Source organism: Hemiscyllium ocellatum, chromosome 9 (assembly GCF_020745735.1).
Source record: "Hemiscyllium ocellatum isolate sHemOce1 chromosome 9, sHemOce1.pat.X.cur, whole genome shotgun sequence".
Classification (NCBI taxonomy): Eukaryota; Metazoa; Chordata; class Chondrichthyes; order Orectolobiformes; family Hemiscylliidae; genus Hemiscyllium; species Hemiscyllium ocellatum.
In genome coordinates, this window is record NC_083409.1 from 66307088 (window position 1) to 66324938 (window position 17851).

Consider the following 17851-nt stretch of genomic DNA (forward strand, 5'->3'; position numbering starts at 1 on the left):
AGTTTTTAGTGGAGAAATGCTAAATTGTAGCCAAATCACAGATGTGATCATTTGTTTAAGTTTCAATCAATAATTGTAAAGAGGTTTTGTGTTAAATTCCACACAAATTATGGGAAGACCAATACTTGGGAGACAATCTTTGAGTTCAATAATTGAACAAATGTGATGTTGAGCTAACTCTTTTTGTGCGTATTTTGTCTCACAATTCCTGTAGTCCAAAAGCTATATTAAAGGCGAGCTTGCAGGAATGGAAATCCTTACTTGTTTCTTAACCCATACTTTCTCAACTGCCAATCATTTGCTCTGTATTATTGTCTTTAAAACTTTGCCATTCCCAATATCTTCGAGTAAAAAGTGAGGTCTGCAGATGCTGGAGATCAGAGCTGAAAATGTGTTGCTGGTTAAAGCACAGCAGGTCAGGCAGCATCCAAGGAACAGGAAATTCGACGTTTCGGGCCGGAGCCCTTCATCAGGAAGGTTGCCTGGGGGGAGCAATGCCTCATTTTCAGCTCATTCCCAATGTCTGGCTGACTGGCCAATAGTTACCAGACTTGTCTCTGTCACTTTTTTGAACAACAGTATAACATTTCCAATCCTCCATAACTCTGGCATATCTCTATAACTAAGAATGGTCAGCAGATTGTGGCTGAAATCTTTGCAATTTACATCTCTGCTTCTGTTGGCAACCTATGATGTACCCTATCCAGACACTGGGAGGCTTTCTACATTAGGAGCTATAAATACTGTAATTGTTTCAATCTCTTTATTAATATTTAATCAACCCAATTTCCTCACGACCTCCTCCTGTACTGGGCATAGGCAGATCCTCTTCTGTAGAAGTTTCACCAGCGCACCATATAATTTTACTGTACTTCGTACTATCCATATATCAAATTACACATTCTGTGGACGTATATGAGGTCAGTTGAATGTTTTGTATGAGCTTGGAACTGAACAGAGATGTCCAAACCTGTGCCACTGGACTTTGTTTCTCCATTTCAGAGAGTTAATCATGGTCCATTAGTGAAATTGTCAAACACCTTTGCTTCCAGCTACCAATCAGAACTCTTCCTTCCAGCTACCAACCGGATTCATTCTTCCCATCGACCTACCAGGTCATGCCCTCTACCTAAGTTCACCTATCCCTACCTCACCACCTCACCCCCTCCCTACCCAAAACCCTTGCCCACCAGCGTCCCTTAACCTTTATCTGCAGCTCCCCCCATACCCGCCCCCGGTCCTGAAGAAGGGTTACACCCAAACCATTGACTTCTCTACTTCCTGATGCTGCCTGGCTTGCTGTGCTTTTCCAGCTTCCTGCTCATCTACCTTGGATTTCAACATCTGCATTTTTTTGTGTCTCTGTTTAAATTAGAAGCCTGGCATCATCAAAATCCCAGTAGAAAGCATCATCAGCAATTCTGAATGAATACAGAAAGTGCATAAATGTAATAAAAATATGTGTATTTCATATCATTATTCACATATTTTTAATTTATACAGTTTATAAGGCAGTGCATTTACAAGAGGAAAGTAGTTGATTTGAATCTTTCTCTAAATGTTAGAATTAGAAAAGATCAGCTTCAGTATTTGAAATTGAATTGTTTGACAAAATGAATGAAACCTGTTTTGCATTACAACATATTCAAAAAGACAGGTATGGGGATATTTCAGTTTGATTTTTATACAACATGGCATTTATAAAGTTTAAGATTACCTACCTGAGGAGTTAATTTTCCAACTCGTTGTGTTATAGGTTCATTCAGTACAACCTCGACCTTGCAGGAGTCTTTGGTTTTGGGAATGTTGAACTGCAGGTCATTGTCTGTCACGTATGTATGTTGCCCCCTACCAACTATAATCCCTCCATTCAGATGAACAAGTCCATCTGCCTCAGTATGTGGGATGTAGAAAATTATCAGTGTTAACAAACTTAGAAGCATCTTTATTCTAAAGGTTTTTTTGGACAAATCATCCTTCGGAGGAATCAATATTAGATTAAAATAATGGTGTGCAATCAGTAGAGGAAGAAGCTTAAATCCAAAATGAGGAACAGAAGCTGTAAAGATTTCCCATTTGGTGCAGGTCAGATTGAGGTAAGGTGACTTCCAGTTGTTACCCACTTGCCTGAATAAAGTCCAACATGGGTTTTTGTTTTGTAATTTCCTCACTCAGCAGTCACAGGGCTCCCATGCCTGCACAATGCATGAACTGTTTCTTTTGATTCCAACTTTCATGTGGATCTGTATCTGTCAGTGAAATAAATAAAAGTTTGAATGGCTCAGGATATTTGAAACATTTCACAAACATTTTCACTATTTACTTTACAGAAAAGAATCAGAACAAAATATTTTTAAGACCATAGGACATAGGAACAGAGAAGATGTTTTGGCCAATTAAATCTGTTCTATCATTCAATGAGATCATTAGATCATAGTGATCTCATAATTCTCAATTTCACTTTCTTACCTTTTCCCATAATTCTTGATTGCCTTACTGGTTAAAAAATCTGTCCATCTCCACCCTGAATATACTGAATGGCTCAGCCTTGTTAGCCCTCTGTGGTAAAGAATTCCACAGTTTCACTATCATCTGAAAAGAAATTTCTTCTTATGTCTGTCCTAAATGGGAAATACCATATTCCGAGATTATGTTTAGGAGAAAATGAGGACTGCAGATGCTGGAGATCTAAGTCAAAAAGTGTGGCACTGGAAAAACACAGCAGGTCAGGCAGCATCCGAGGAACAGGAGACTCAATGTTTCAGCCATAAGCCGTTCATCAGGAATGTGGGGGTGCGGGGTGGTGCTAAGTGGGCTGAGAGATAAATGGGAGGAGTGTGGGGATTGCGGGAAGGTAGCTGGGCATGCTATGGGTAGATGAATGTGGGGAGTGATAGTGATTACTCAGAGTGGAGGGTGCAGTGGATAGGTGGGATGGAAGATGGACAGGTGGGACAGTTCATGAGTGCGGTGCCGAGTTGGAAAGTTGGATCTGGGATAAGGTGGGGGGAACCGAGATGAGGAAACTGATGAAATTGACATTGATGCCCTGTGGTTGGAAGGCCTCAAGGTGGAAGATGAGACATTCTTCCTCCAGGCATCGTGGCTTTGATTTGGCAGTGGATGACTCCCAGGACTTGCACGCCTTGGCAGAGGTGGAAAGGGAGGTCAAGTGGTTGGCCACCCAGGACGGGGGTGGGCTATGGTAGTTGTTGTTGCGTGCATGTGTTCCGGAGATGTTCTCTGAACGGTTCTGTTTTTCCAGTGCCACACTTTGAGATTATGTCGTCTGGTCCTCGATTCTCCCACAGGGGGCATCAACATCTACATATCTATACTATCAAGCCCCCTAAGAATCTTAGATGTTTCAACAAGGTTTCCTCTCTTTCTTCTTAACCACATTGAGTACAAGCCCACCCTCCTCAACATCCCCCCATAAAGAAATCTCTCAATTCCTGGAAATAACATAGTGAAAATTCTGTCAACTTCCAATGTCAACATATCTTAGATAAGGGGATAAATCTGTCTGCAATATTCTAAATGTCGTCTGCATAATGCCTCATGACTTATTAGCAAGACTTTTGCACTTTTATATTTGAGTCCCTTTGAAACTAAGATCAACAACCCATTTGACTTCCCTAATACTTGCTGAACTTGGATTCTAGTTTTCTGTGATTCATGCACTAGCATCCCTGACTCCCTTTGTGCGACAGGTTTCTGCAATGTATCTCCATTTAAATAATATTTAGCACTTCTATGAATTTTTACCAAAGTATATAACCTCACATTTCTCTACACTATATTCCATTTGCCAAGTTTTTGCCCACTCACTTTAACCTCTGAAGACTCTGTGTCATCCTCAGCATTGTAGCTTGGCCTTATTTTTTGTAACAATTTTATGTTAATTTTTGTTTTTAAGGCAACATTCCCATGCCAGCCTATGCCAATTAATACACTTTACACATCAACATGTAGAAGAAAGTGAGGACTCCATTTAAATAATATTCAGTACTTACTATTAATTTTTTGCCAAAGTGCATAACCTCACATTTTCCTATACTATATTCCCACTTGCCAAGTTTTTGCTGACTCACTTAACCTTTCTGTATCCCTCAGAAGACTCTGTGTCATCCTCACCACTGGAGTTTGCACCTATTTTTGTACCAGTTTGCTGTTAATTTTTGTTTTTCAGGAAAACTCCCTATGCTAACCTATGCCACTTAATAAACTTTATACACCAACATGTTGGAGAAAGCAAGGATTGCAAATGCTAGAGATCAGAATTGAAAAGTGTGGTGTTGGAAAAGCACAGCAGGTCAGGCAGCATCCAAGGAGCAGGAGTGTTGATGTTTCAGGCATAATCGCTTCATCAGGAAGGTGAGGATTGGGTGGACGGAGGAGACTGAGAGATAAATAGAAGGGTGAGGTTGGGAGTAAGGGGAAGGTAGCTGGGAAGGTGATAGGTAGATGCAGGTTGGGGGGAGTGATTGTGATAGGTCAGTGGGGAGCGTGACCTGATAGGTGCGAAGGAAGGTGGACAGTTAGGACAGGTCAGAGGGCTGTGCTGAGTTTGAGGGTTGGATCTGGTGGGGCAGGGGAGATCAACACGTACCTCCAATACCACCCACCCCAATACCATCCCCCTCAAGACTCCATGCCAAACTCTGACTGTTGGCTCTTCATCAAACCTTTGCCAGCTCAGTGGTAACTTCATGCCAACTCATTTTCCCCACCTAGCAACATATAACTTTTCACCTCTCATGCAACTTACCTAATATACACGTTGGGGCAAACTCAGGACTTTTACACAGATGTAAAAAGGAAAGCTCTATTAAATAAATTATGTTGCTGACTTCATTATAGTGAGAAAAACACTTACACTCATAAAAACATGTATTACTTTTAAATTCCTTCGCCACAATAAATTCTTACAAAAGGTATTTAATCCAACTGCAACTAGCATTCTAGATTAAAAAGTTCAAAATCTCATGTAGCTGTCAATCAAACTATTAAATGGAAGGCACCCCACTATGATAATGGAACCAAGTGAAATCAGTCATGCCACACTAATCTGGGAATGGAATTCCTCTGATTAATGTCACCATTTTGAAATGGAAAACATTCTTAAAAGAACTCTTTGGATATTCTTCTTCAAAAGCTAAAGAGGCTGGGGTTTTAAAAGCCTTCACTGTCTTTACAGAGTCTTGACAGTACTTTGACAGTAAAAAATGAGGTCTGCAGATGCTGAAGATCACACTTGAAAATGCGTTGCTGGTTAAAGCACAGCAGGTCAGGCAGCATCCAAGGAATAGGAAATTCGACGTTTCGGGCATAAGCCCTTCATTCCTGATGAAGGGCTTATGCCCGAAACGTCGAATTTCCTATTCCTTGGATGCTGCCTGACCTGCTGTGCTTTAACCAGCAACGCATTTTCAACAGTACTTTGACAGTCTCAAGATGTTTCTGCACTTCTTTCCACATGTATATCTAATTTTAAGAATCTCAAAGAGTGCCTGACCTCTCTCAAAGGGTGTCTTACTTCCACCAAAGATCAGTTTAGCATCCCTAAATCCAACCTGGGATAAAATTCAAAAGGACACCTTTCTTTCCAAAGAGCATTTTGGCTATCCAAATGACTCCACAAGGTTCAGACCTGCATTTATTTGGGCTAAACAGCATACTTTGACTTTCGGGCAGGTAAGTACTTCACAAGAATCATGCAAATATGAAAGCAGCTGACAGTTTGAATGGCCAGCTCTCTCCATCAATCATGTGACACTATTCCTGCCCCCTGAAAAAGGGGAATGATGTGTTTTGGTGCAGGACTTGGGATTTCTATGAACCTCCTCTATTTTTGCCAAGTCGGAGAGATTCTTGATCATAGTGAAAATCTGAGCCTATGAGTCCTTATGATTTTCATTTCTACTTTTTCTTATGATATATCTCAATGCGGCACATTTAAAACTTATCATCATGTGGTGTCTTATGGCACTTCCATTTCCATATTGATCTACTTGTGGTCTCATTGGGGTTGTGTGATATGTGACAAACTATGGAAACCAATGGAAGTAGCAACTTGTAGAGCTTTAACAGAGATGCTGTCAAAATATCACCTGTTTTATTCTAATGCCTAAGGTCAACATCCACTCAATTGTATGAAATTGTAAATTTACTAGTGAGAAACAGCAATAATTTAAGGCAGTTTTGAGCAACAGATCAACTACTAGTAAAAAATAGTTTAAACTAACTTCAGAAAACTTTGCTTTTCTACATGACAAAAGAAAATAGCTTGCTAAGAAAACAACTGTGTAATAGATGGTAGTGTGATTGCACATTGAAGAATATACTTTTAAAAATCCTGGAGTTTAAGTAGGCATTCACTGCACTCGAGAATTGATATAAAATTATAAAATACAGTTTGAAAATATTGAGTTCCTTTTGAATTTTCATTATTACTTAGATAAAATAGGGAACAATTTTAGTGACATAAAATAGTTACATTCTATACAAGTCCAAATATATGAATAATATCATTAATTTGCCACTTTTACTGGCTTATAGTTCAAACTGTTCTATCCTTACTATAGTATCTAGATCTGAAATATGCAGCGTACCAGATGGTTGAATTTCCTCAGGCAAGAACACTTCTGAGTTCTTCTTTCATTGCACTTTATACTTCACCTACGGTAGTTAGCTTTCTACATCCCAAATTAATTATAGAGAATGCCAAAATGGTTGATTTTTTTTGTGCCAGATTTGGCTTCAAGGTCTTTTCCAATATTAAAAATGCAGAGAATCTAAATAAAGAATGTAGTGATGGAATGTCGTCACATTAGTATTCCTGTTTCCTTCAGCAGTATCACTTCACAAATTCTCAATTTAGCTGAACACTGAGAACTGTAGGAAAATAAATAAATTGTTCCATTCAGAAGAAACTGAGTTACCAATGTATGTGCTTTAACAAATGTTACCTCCAATTAAGTTATGTTTTTTCACTATACAACATATGTATCAACTTTGAATTATATCCTAGTTCATTTCTTTGAACTCTTTTGAGATAAGATCTAACATTTATATTCCACATTAATTGTGAAAATTTGTTATTAAGTTAATAATAATTTTCTCATGCTCAACAATAAATGATTTATATTTATATAAAGCCTTTAATGTATGAAATATGTCAAGGTAGTTATTAGCAGCAAAAGGATGAAAAGGTTTGGGGTGCAATTTGAACATACGTTTAATGGTTTTGATTTTGCAACGTTGTTTGAAGAAAAAGTAAGGAAAGTGTTTCATGGAGACCCTGAGGGTATGTGGCCAAATTAGCTAAAAGTTGACCTACAGTAAGTTGAATAGTGCAGGACAGAGGAATACAAAATATAAAGGATGAGTGCTAATGTGCTCTGGTGCAGGCAGCAATCTTTTAAAACAGGTGGCAGTGTGAATTTAACATGCCACGTATGTCACAATGATTGGGTTCAGGTCAATCACAATCCCCATACTTGTTTAATGGGTTAGTGAATTTATTTCCAAAAATGAATATGCCATGTGAAAAACTATTTTGTAAAATCTAAGGAAAACCAATTGTTTGTTGATCAATGGTGCAATGACAAAAAATATCCCAAAAAACACTATACAATGTAAAGGGTAGAGAGTTATTGCTTTTAATTTAACATAAAATAATATCTTAATTAGGTCCCTTTCATTTTATTGAAGTAAATCTTCCTTATGTTTTAAATTGGGCACTGTTGATTTCAAAAATTTTTTTTTAAAAACTTAATTGTAGTGAATAACAATTTCATTTGTTTTAATAATTGGTATCCTTTCTCCTTATTTGTTTCTTCTGTTATTTAGCTGGTGAACAGTGTACAGTTGAGGGTTAATTGTGTCCTTACTTCAAGAATAGCTGTGGAGCATTGGCAAAAGATTCAATGTCAGTGTGACTTCAAATAAAGTAGAACTGGAATCTGAGACTTAAGGCTGCAAAAGTATTCTCTCTTTTCTCATTTCTTTTAAGTAATTAAATTAACAAACTTTATTGAAATTCACTTATAGACTACACTTTTCTACATGGTAACATACAATGACTGGACCAGCAGGTAAAGAATAACAGTCTAAAATGAAACCCAGAGATATTACAGTGTTACAGATTAACCACAAGGCAAACCTAAATTCAAATGCAAGATGTGGTAGAAATGCCTGACTAGAAGCTCAATGGTCATAGGGGCCGGTGAATAATGAATTTGAAGGTCTACGAGGCACCAAACAATGGGGAGGTTCCCATGCAAAAGCTGAGAAAATACAGCAGAAGATCCACAATGGAAAATGCGTGGAGCACAAGGAAAAAGAAAATGAAAAATCAGTCAGACACAGTGAGTAAAACAATACACGAAGTTGCAAGTACTTACTGGGAAGGGGAAGAAATAAGCACTCAGAAAATCCACCAAAAGGCACATGAGAAGAAAGGGGCTAGTTAGAAAGTCCACCAGAGGTATACAATCCAGCCAGCTTTATATACACTCACAAAGACAAAGAGAACAAGAGATCAGGTCACAGCTGTAGCAGCACAAAAAATTAATCAAAGGCCACAGCGCTCAGTGAATGTCCCACTAGTAGGGGACACAGAAAAGGAAACAGGCCCTTTGGCCCAATAACTCGACACTGACCCTCCGAAGAGCAACCCACCCAGACCCATTCCCCTACACCATGGTCAATTCACCTAATCTGCACATCTTTGGACTGTGGGAGGAAGCCAGAGCAAACCCACACAGACAAGGGGAGAATGTGCAAACTCCACACAAGACAGTCGCCTAAGGTGGGAATTGAACCCAGGTCTCTGGCGCTGCAAGGCAGCAGTGCTGACCACTGTGCCACCGGTGGAGCTACACGTATGGCTTTAAATATACATTGGTTAGCTGAATCCAGAGATGCTAAAGTCCATTCATCATGCCAGAATTCACTTTCTGTGGCAAGCATTATAGCCCTAGGCCAAAAAAAAGGTCATGTAGTTCTTTTTTTCACCAGAAGGGTAAAAGGCTCCAAAGTAGAAGGTCATGAGGACATAGTTACAGAGATTCATGTTGTCCATTTAGTACAGGCTGAAACTTTGAACCCTCCTGTACTTTTATATTTAGTTGCTATGGTTTCAGAACTCCCTGCTCTCTCATCAGTGATCATCTTGAAGTAGATAAAGAGGTAAATATGCCATAGCATCAATTGCATGAGACATGAAAATGCTCCTCACTGTGTAGAATTCTGAGTCACAACAGAGAAATGCTATAATAAAAAGGACCAAAGCTTTAAAGGCAGACAAATTTTTGGTGCATTGATTTGAGTAATTGAGTAATCAACCCATATTGCTTTTCTTAAAAGATGGTTTGCTAACTCTACTACTTCTCAGCAGTGTCCCCTTAGTGATTTCAGGAGAAGCCATGGAAGGCTGATTTTGCTTAGTTGGAACCCTTAAAATGGTCATGACTAGCAACATCTGCAGACTGGAGCAGTTCATCTATTGCTAGGGCAATCTGGCTCAATAAGTCTCTGTCACTGTGAAATGGTGGAGAAAGGGAAATGTTGGCATTCAGAGTGAGGGCAACATATGCTATAATGAATTCAAATATAACAAAATAAAGGGCATATTAGTCGCATTAGTAATGGAAATCTGCTGTCCTCACCTGGTTTGGCATTCTGTGAAAAACATAAAAATTTAGTTGATTCTTAATTGCCCTGTGAAATGGGCTAGCAAGCTACTCTGTTGTATCAAATCTTATAAAGTCTGTTGCAAGGAATGAAATTGGATGGATCAGGTGGCATTTACCTCATCACAATTGTGATGACAATGGGAAACCTAGCCCCCCTCAACTCTGCAAAGTCCTCCTTACTAACATGTCATAGAATTCTGACAGTGCAGAAGCAGGCTGTCCAGTCCATTGAGTCCGCACTGACCCTCTAAACTGCACCCCACCCAGATCCACCCATATATCCTATCCCATGACTAACTCACCTAGCCTGCACACCTGTGGACACTATGGGCAATTTAGCATGGCCAATCCACCTCACCTGCACATCTTCCGAATGTGGGAAGAAACCGGTGCACCCTGAGTAAACCCACACATACATAGGGAAGAGTATCTGTGTAGAGTTTGCACAATCACTCAAGGGTAGAATCGAATCCAGCTCCCTGGCACTGTGAGGCAGCAGTGTTACCACTGAGCCACCAGGCTTGTGTTGTCTCACAGATTACTCAAGCAAAGCCTGACATAGTCACAGTCATGGAATCATTCTTTACAGACCATGTCCCAGACACCAGCACAAGTAGAATACAAACCATCAGCAAGCAGGGTAGATACACGAGAGATGGCAGCATAGTGTTATATAATCAGAAGGAAATCATTATTCGGAGATTCAAGATCCCAGGAAATCTCATGGGATCAGGTAAAACATGGGCAAGAAAACCTTCTTTTTGTTACTTCCTACACCACTTCAGCTGATTAAACAATACATTCACATGTTAAATAATACTTAGAAGAGCAATGAGGGTGGCAACAACAAAGAGTGTGCTGGGTGGGAGACTTCAACATCCATCAATTGGAGTGGCTCAGTAGCACCGCTATTGAATGAGCTGGATAAGGATTGCAGGACACAGCTGCCAGACTGGCTGTGCAGCAGGTTGTGAGAGAACCCATGTGAGAGAAAACATATTGACCTCATCCTCGCTAGTCAATGTTCTGCAGATGCATCTGCTCATGATGGCACATACATTAACTGTGGATACAATGTCTTATCTTCATATGGAGGAATTCCTCCACCATGTTCTGTTTCACCTCTGCCACATTAAACAGGAGACACTTTTAACAGACGTCGCAACTCAAAACTGGGCATTGATGAGGCACTGTGAGTTCTCAACATCAGCAGGATTGTATTCAACCAAAAATTGTAACTTCATTCTTGAGCATATCATCCACTGTATCATTATATCAAGGTATATGATCAAGGGATTGAATCTAATTCATTGTTGAGTGCAGGAAGCACATCAAAAGCACTGTCAGGCATACCTAAATAAGGAATGCTAAACTGCTGAAACTATAACATATATGGTGACAGCTGATTTAGCATGCATTAGCAGAGTTAATTGATCCCACAATCAATGGATCAAATCTAAGCTCTGCAGTCCTGCCAGATCCAGTCATGAATGGTGGTAGACTAACATATCACAATCAGGAGATGACGGGTCTACAAGTATCTCTAACATCAACAATGAGCAAGCCCAGCACATTAATGCAAAAGACAAGGTTGAAACATTCATATCCATCTTCAGAAGCAGTGCCAAGTGTATAATCCTTCTTGGTCTACTCCCAAGGGCCGCAGTAATACTGATGTCAGTCAACAGCTAATTTGATTCTTTCCTGATGGCATCAACAAAGGAATGAAGACACTGGACAAAAGCTGGCATTCCAGAAATACCACTGAAGACATGTGTTTCAGAACTAACCATATTCCGAAGTACATAGCTTTATTACAGCTACAACATTGACTTCAACGTGATAATGTGAAAGATGACACAGGTATGTCCTCTGCTTGAAAAGCAGCACAAATCCAACCCAACCAATTGCCATCTTTTAGCTCCATTCTCAATTATCAGCAAAGTGATCAAAGGGATCATCAACAGTAAAATGGCATCCCCTCAGCAATAACGTTCTGACTGACAATGAGTTTGGGTTCCATCAAGGTCCCTCAGCTCCTGACTTATTTACAGCCTTGGTCCACACAAAGACAGAAGAGCTGAGCTCAAAATGGTGAGATGAGAGTGACATCTCCAGGACTACAGCAATTCAAGAAGGCAGTACACCACCATCTTCCCAAGGACAAGTTGGGATGGGCAATAAATGCTGCCTTAGACAACATCCACAGCCCAAGAATTAAATGAAATTAAATTTCTACTTCACACTGCTACTCCCAAAGGATCGAGACTCAGCCCATCTACTGATCCTTCATCGGTCAGAGTATTGAGTGCAGGAATTGGGAGGTTATGTTGGGGCTGTACAAGATTAGAAGAGCCGGAAAATAGACATTTCAGGCAGGAGCCCTTCATCAGGAATGAGGTTGGAAGCCTCTGCAGTGGAGAGAGGTCAGACCCATGCGCCCCAACAACCCACCCTTCCCTCCTGACACTATTCCCTGCCACAGCAGGAATTGCAAAACCTGCGCCCACACCTCCCCCCTTCATCTCTATCCAAGGCCCCAAAGGAGCCTTCCACATCCATCGAAGTTTCACCTTCCCTTCCACAAATGTCATTTATTGAATCCATTGCTCCCGATGCGGTCTCCTCTATTTTGGGGAGACTGGACGCCTTCTCGTAGAGTGCTTCAGGGAACATATCTTCCAGCCTCATTCCTGATGAAGGGCTCCTGCCCAAAACATCGATTTTCCTGTTCGTCGGATGCTGCCTGATCTGCTGCGCTTTTCCAGCATCACTCTAATCTTGACTCCAATCTTGAGCATCTGCAGTCCTCACTTTTGCCTTCTGATAATCAGTTTGAGAGCAGACTCCTGAAGAAGAGTGATGCCTTGAAAGCCCCTAATCATTTTGTCCATCAATCTGTTCAAGGTGGATAGGTGTATCTCTAAGGGAGAGCACAGATTGGAGCTAAAAACCTGCTTGATATTTTTCAGAATTCCACCAAAGCCACAATATTGTAATAATTGAATCCTACTGTGGGAGTGGAACAGCAGTGTTTCTAGGACAATACTGCCTGCAGAATATAAAGATCTTGACATTTGAGACCACGTTGAAAATGGACTCCTATCTATTTTCAGTCAAAAAGTCATAGAGATGTACAGCATGGAAACAGACCCTTCGGTACAATCTGTCCATGCCGACCAGATATCCCAACCCAATCTAGTCCCACCTGCCAACACCTGGCCCATATCCCTCCAAACCCTTCCTATTCATATACCCATCCAAATGCCTCTTAAATGTTGCAATTGTACCAGCCTCCACCACATCCTCTGGCAGCTCATTCCATACACGTACCACCCTCTGCATGAAAACGTTGCCCCTTAGGTTTCTTTTATATCTTTCCCCTCTCACCCTAAACCTATGCCCTCTAGTTCTGGACTCCCCGACCCCAGGGAAAAGACTTTGTCTATTTATCCGATCCATGCCCCTCATAATTTTGTAAACCTCTATAAGGTCACCTCTCAGCCTCTGATGCTCCAGGGAAAACAGCCCCAGCCTGTTCAGCCTCTCCCTGTAGCTCAAATCCTCCAACCCTGGCAACATGTTTGTAAATCGTCTCTGAACCCTTTCAAATTTCACAACATCTTTCTGATAGGAAGGAGACCAGAATTGCATGCAATATTCCAACATGTGTTGTGGTTCTGTTCGCCGAGCTAGGAGTTTTTGTTGCAAACGTTTCGTCTCCTGTCTAGGTGACATCCTCAGTGCTTGGGAGCCTCCTGTGAAGCACTTCTGTCATGTTTCCTTTGGCATTTATAGTGGTTTGTCTCTGCTGCTTCAGGTTGTCAGTTGCTGTCCGCTGCAGTGACCGGTATATTGGGTCCAGGTCGATGTGTTTGTTGATAGAATCAGTGGATGAGTGCCACTGATTCTATCAACAAGCACATCGACCTGGACCAATACACCGACCACTGCAGCGGACAGCAACTGACAACCTGAAGCTGCAGAGACAAACCATTACAAATGCCAAAGGAAACATGACAGCAGCGCTTCACAGGAGGCTCCCAAGCACTGAGGATATCACCTAGACAGGGGACGAAACGTTTGCAACAAAAACTCCCAGCTCGACGAACAGAACCACAATGAGCACCCGAGTTACAAATCTTCTCCCAAACTTTGAATTCCAACAGTCCTAACCAATGTCCTGTACAGCCGCAACCTGACCTCCCAAATCCTGTTCTCAATACTCTGACCAATAAAAGAAAGCATACCAAATGTCTTTTTCACTATTCTACCTACCTGTGACTCCACTTTCAAGGAGTTATGAACCTGCATTCCAAGGTCTCTTTGTTCAGAAACACTCCCTAGGACCCTACCATTAAGTGTATAAGTCCTGCTAAGATTTGCTTTCCCAAAATGCAGCATCTCGCATTTATCTGAATTAAACTACATCTGCCACTTCTCAGCCTATTGGCCCATCTGGTCAAGATCCTGTTGTAATCTGAGGTAACCCTCTTTGCTGTCCACTACACCTCCAATTTTGGTGTCATCTGCAAACTTACTAACTGTACCTCTTATGCTTGCATCCAAATCATTTACGTAAATGACAAAAAGTAGAGGACCCAGCACCGATCCTTGTGGCACTCCAATGGTCACAGGCCTCCAGTCTGAAAAAGTCCCGGCCAAAAAGAAAAAGCTCCTTGATAGGCCTTCCATGACCTGACAAAAACACTTGGGTGAAGTTGCTTTCTTGTGCTTACTGGGTCCCTGAGTTCTTCAAACTTTGCTCCATTGAACAGAGCTGGAGGGATCGTTGCATTCAGTGAGTTATGTTCTACTCATAAACTATCTCTGAAAGTTGCCACCCAGGTAAATAGTGCTGTAAAGAAGGCATATGGCGTACTGGGCTTTATTGGTAGAGGAATTGAGTTCCGGAGTCATGAGGTCACGTTGCAGTTGTAGAAGACTCTGGTGCGGCCTCATCTGGAGTATTGTGTGCAGTTTTGGTCACCATACTATAGGAAGGATGTGGAGGCACTGGAACGGGTGCAGAGGAGGTTTACCAGGATGTTGCCTGGCATGGTAGGAAGATCGTATGAGGAAAGGCTGAGGCACTTGGGGTTGTTCTCATTGGAGAAAAGAAGGTTTAGGGGAGATTTGATAGAGGTGTATAAGATGATTAGGGGTTTAGATAGGGTTGACAGTGAGAACCTTTTTCCGCGCATGGATTCAGCTGTTACTAGGGGACACAGCTTTAAATTAAGGGGAGGTTGGTATAGGACAGATGTTAGGGGTAGATTCTTTACTCAGCGGGTTGTGAGTTCATGGAATGCCCTGCCAGTATCAGTGGTGGACTCTCCCTCTTTATGGTCATTCAAGCGGGCATTGGATAAGCATATGGAGGTTATTGGGCTAATGTAGGTTAGGTAGGCTTCGGTCGGCGCAACATCGAGGGCCGAAGGGCCTGTACTGTGCTGTATTTTTCTATGTTCTATGTTCTATGTACTCTGCCCCTGCTACCAGTACCGACTGAGTCAGTCACATTAATACTGCTGATTAAATTGATTGAACTCTTGTACAACAGAACAGATTTTTTTGTGATTTCCCTCAGGTTTGCAGTTCGGGCCCTACATATTTAAACAGTCTCATGCTCATTTAGATGGGTGAGCTATTCATCCAACAACAGGCCTTCTTAAATGTTGAATCAAGTTGGACTTGGGCATCAAATAGGTGGCTGAAATTGAGACAGTCTAACTTTCTATCATTTGCAAACCAGATGGTCTTGACTGCACTTCCACATCATATTTCATGAAGGTGACATTTCAGAGGTCTGCCTTACTTTTAAGGGACTGTTAGCTTTTGCTAGGTATGTTTTGATGAGGAACTTGGTGTGTGTTTAATCACCATAGAAAGATAACACTAATTATGGCACAATGTCATCAAACTGCACCAAATTCTTTTTAAAAAAGCTTTGAATTCACAAACACAGATCATTAAGTACTCATTTTTCAGGCCTTTCCATCATTGCCATTCAATTGTACACTGTTGCTATCATTTTACTATTTAAATGAATTAAGAATAATTAGTTTCCAGACATGTAATGGCTTTAATCAGACAGCAAGAAATCATCGACTTCAATTAAAGAGGTAGTCTTAACAAGGCCATTTAACTAATTACCTCTGCTGTCTGACAATGACTGTTAGGCGGGCTGTTAGTCTCTTTTGTCTGCTTCACAATAATATTTCAATTACTGCTATGTTCCCACTGCATAAACATCTGGGAAGGCAGTAGAAACAGAATATTGTAATCATTATAATTTATACAACCTGCAATATCAATAAATCTAAACATTGTTGCTATTCGTTACTCTCTATTGACCAGCTCCCAAACTGACCATATTCTTCCTGTTGATGAGTGAGCTTAACCTCTAAAGGTCATGTTTAAAGAACAGCTTTTCATTTTCTGCAAACAGATGTCCAGCTGTCAGGTCCATTCAACTGAAAGCTGAGGTTGGCTGTTCATGTGCCTGTCAGTAGATCGAAAGCAAACTCCTGACTGATGAACAAAGAAAGCAAATAGTTTGATCAAAGCCCACCTTGAAAGAGATCTGATTCAAAAAGGCTTGGTAAAGGGATTACCACTGCAGGCTAACAGCAGACATGCCTCGCTCATGATCTCCCACTGAGACTTTTAAATCTCGCAACTTCTTTTTTAAGTGGAGCCAACATGTATATTCAAGAGAACGAGCAGAGGTTGGAGCTGAGGGGCAGGAGCACCATCCAAAAGCATAATATGAGTTGACACATGTACACAATGATACCCAGCTCCACCTCACCATCACCTCGCTCAACGCATCCTTTGTGACTAAATTACCCTCACTCCTTATCCAATAATGGATGACAAACATTTCCTTCAGAGAAATATCGAGATACCTGAAGTATTATTTTCAGTCCCCACCCTAAACTCTGTGCCCTTGCTGTCACTCCATCCCTCTCCAATACTCAGTTTGTTTGCAATTCTGGTATCATGTTTGATCCCATGTTGAGCAACTCACTTCATAATCATAATCATGTCATCAATAAGATATGTCCATCTCTATCTCTATCTAATGTCCTCACTTCATCCTGTCTCAACTTATTTGCTACTGAAAATCTCTTTCTTTAAATTGTAATCATTCCAATGCAGTCCTGAGTGATCTTCAACATTTTACACTGTAAACTTGAGGTCATCCAAATTGCTGAACTTGTCTTAATTTGCAGCAAGTTCTGTTCCACTAATACTCTGCACTCCATGAGGTACGTGGATCCTGGTCAAGCATCATCTTGATTTTAAAATTCCCACCTACATTTTTAAATCCCTCTTTGGCCTTTCTCAGCTCTAACTCCTCCAACATCCTTTGACATCAAAAATATTTGCATCCTCTAATCTGGCTTCTTCTCCATTCTAAATCACGCGGACTCTGCCATTGTTGGCAGTGCCTTTGGTTGCCTTGCTGGTGAGCTGTGGAATTTCCAGCCCACACCTCCCCATCCATCTCCCCCGATTTTCTCCTTCAAGGCACTCATTAACATTTACCTCTTTGACTATGTATTCAGTCACCTGACTTAATCCACTTAAGTGGCTATTTTATAAGGTTCCTGGGAAACACCTAGGAATATTTTGTTACGTTAGGGGTGCTACAGAAACATAAGTCGTTATTAGGAGACTGTAAGGACTACGGATGCTGGAAGTCAGAGTCAATAGATGTGAAGCTAGAAAACCAAAAAAGGTCAGACAGCATCAAAGAGGCAGCATAGTTTCAGCTTTGAACGTTGACTTTCCTACTCTTTCGATGCTGTCTGACCTGCTCTGCTCTTCCACCCCTATATAAATTGCTGTTAATGTTGCTGTAAACTGGAAAAAGCCCAGCTTCTGACTACACTGAGTATGGCTGAAAGGCATATTTTATTTCTCTTTTGAGGAATTCAGAGATGACATCAAGAAACCCCAACAAAATTGGAGTCAATGGAACTCATGGGAAAACACATCACTGGACAGACTCATACCTATCACCAGGGGTTAAAAAAAAATCCCTTTGTGTTTTTGAGTGGTCCGTATAAGATTTTTCAAGAACGTATTTTTGATTTTTGGAGGCTACTCTTTTTAAAATTTATTTTCAAAGGCTATCTTTT

The 17851-nt window shown here is 40.9% G+C and overlaps 1 protein-coding gene across 3 annotated transcripts in view; it reads right to left on the reverse strand.

Annotated features, from left to right (window-relative positions):
• The window catches only part of frem1b (Fras1 related extracellular matrix 1b), a 192311-nt gene that overhangs the window by 155691 nt on the left and 18769 nt on the right, over nt 1-17851 (reverse strand). For all 3 annotated transcript variants that reach the window (XM_060830422.1, XM_060830423.1, XM_060830424.1), the window contains exon 2: nt 1722-2249. In XM_060830422.1, coding sequence (XP_060686405.1) covers nt 1722-1943 — 222 coding nt within the window. In that variant the 5' untranslated portion in view covers nt 1944-2249. The remainder of the gene's footprint in view (nt 1-1721; nt 2250-17851) is intronic.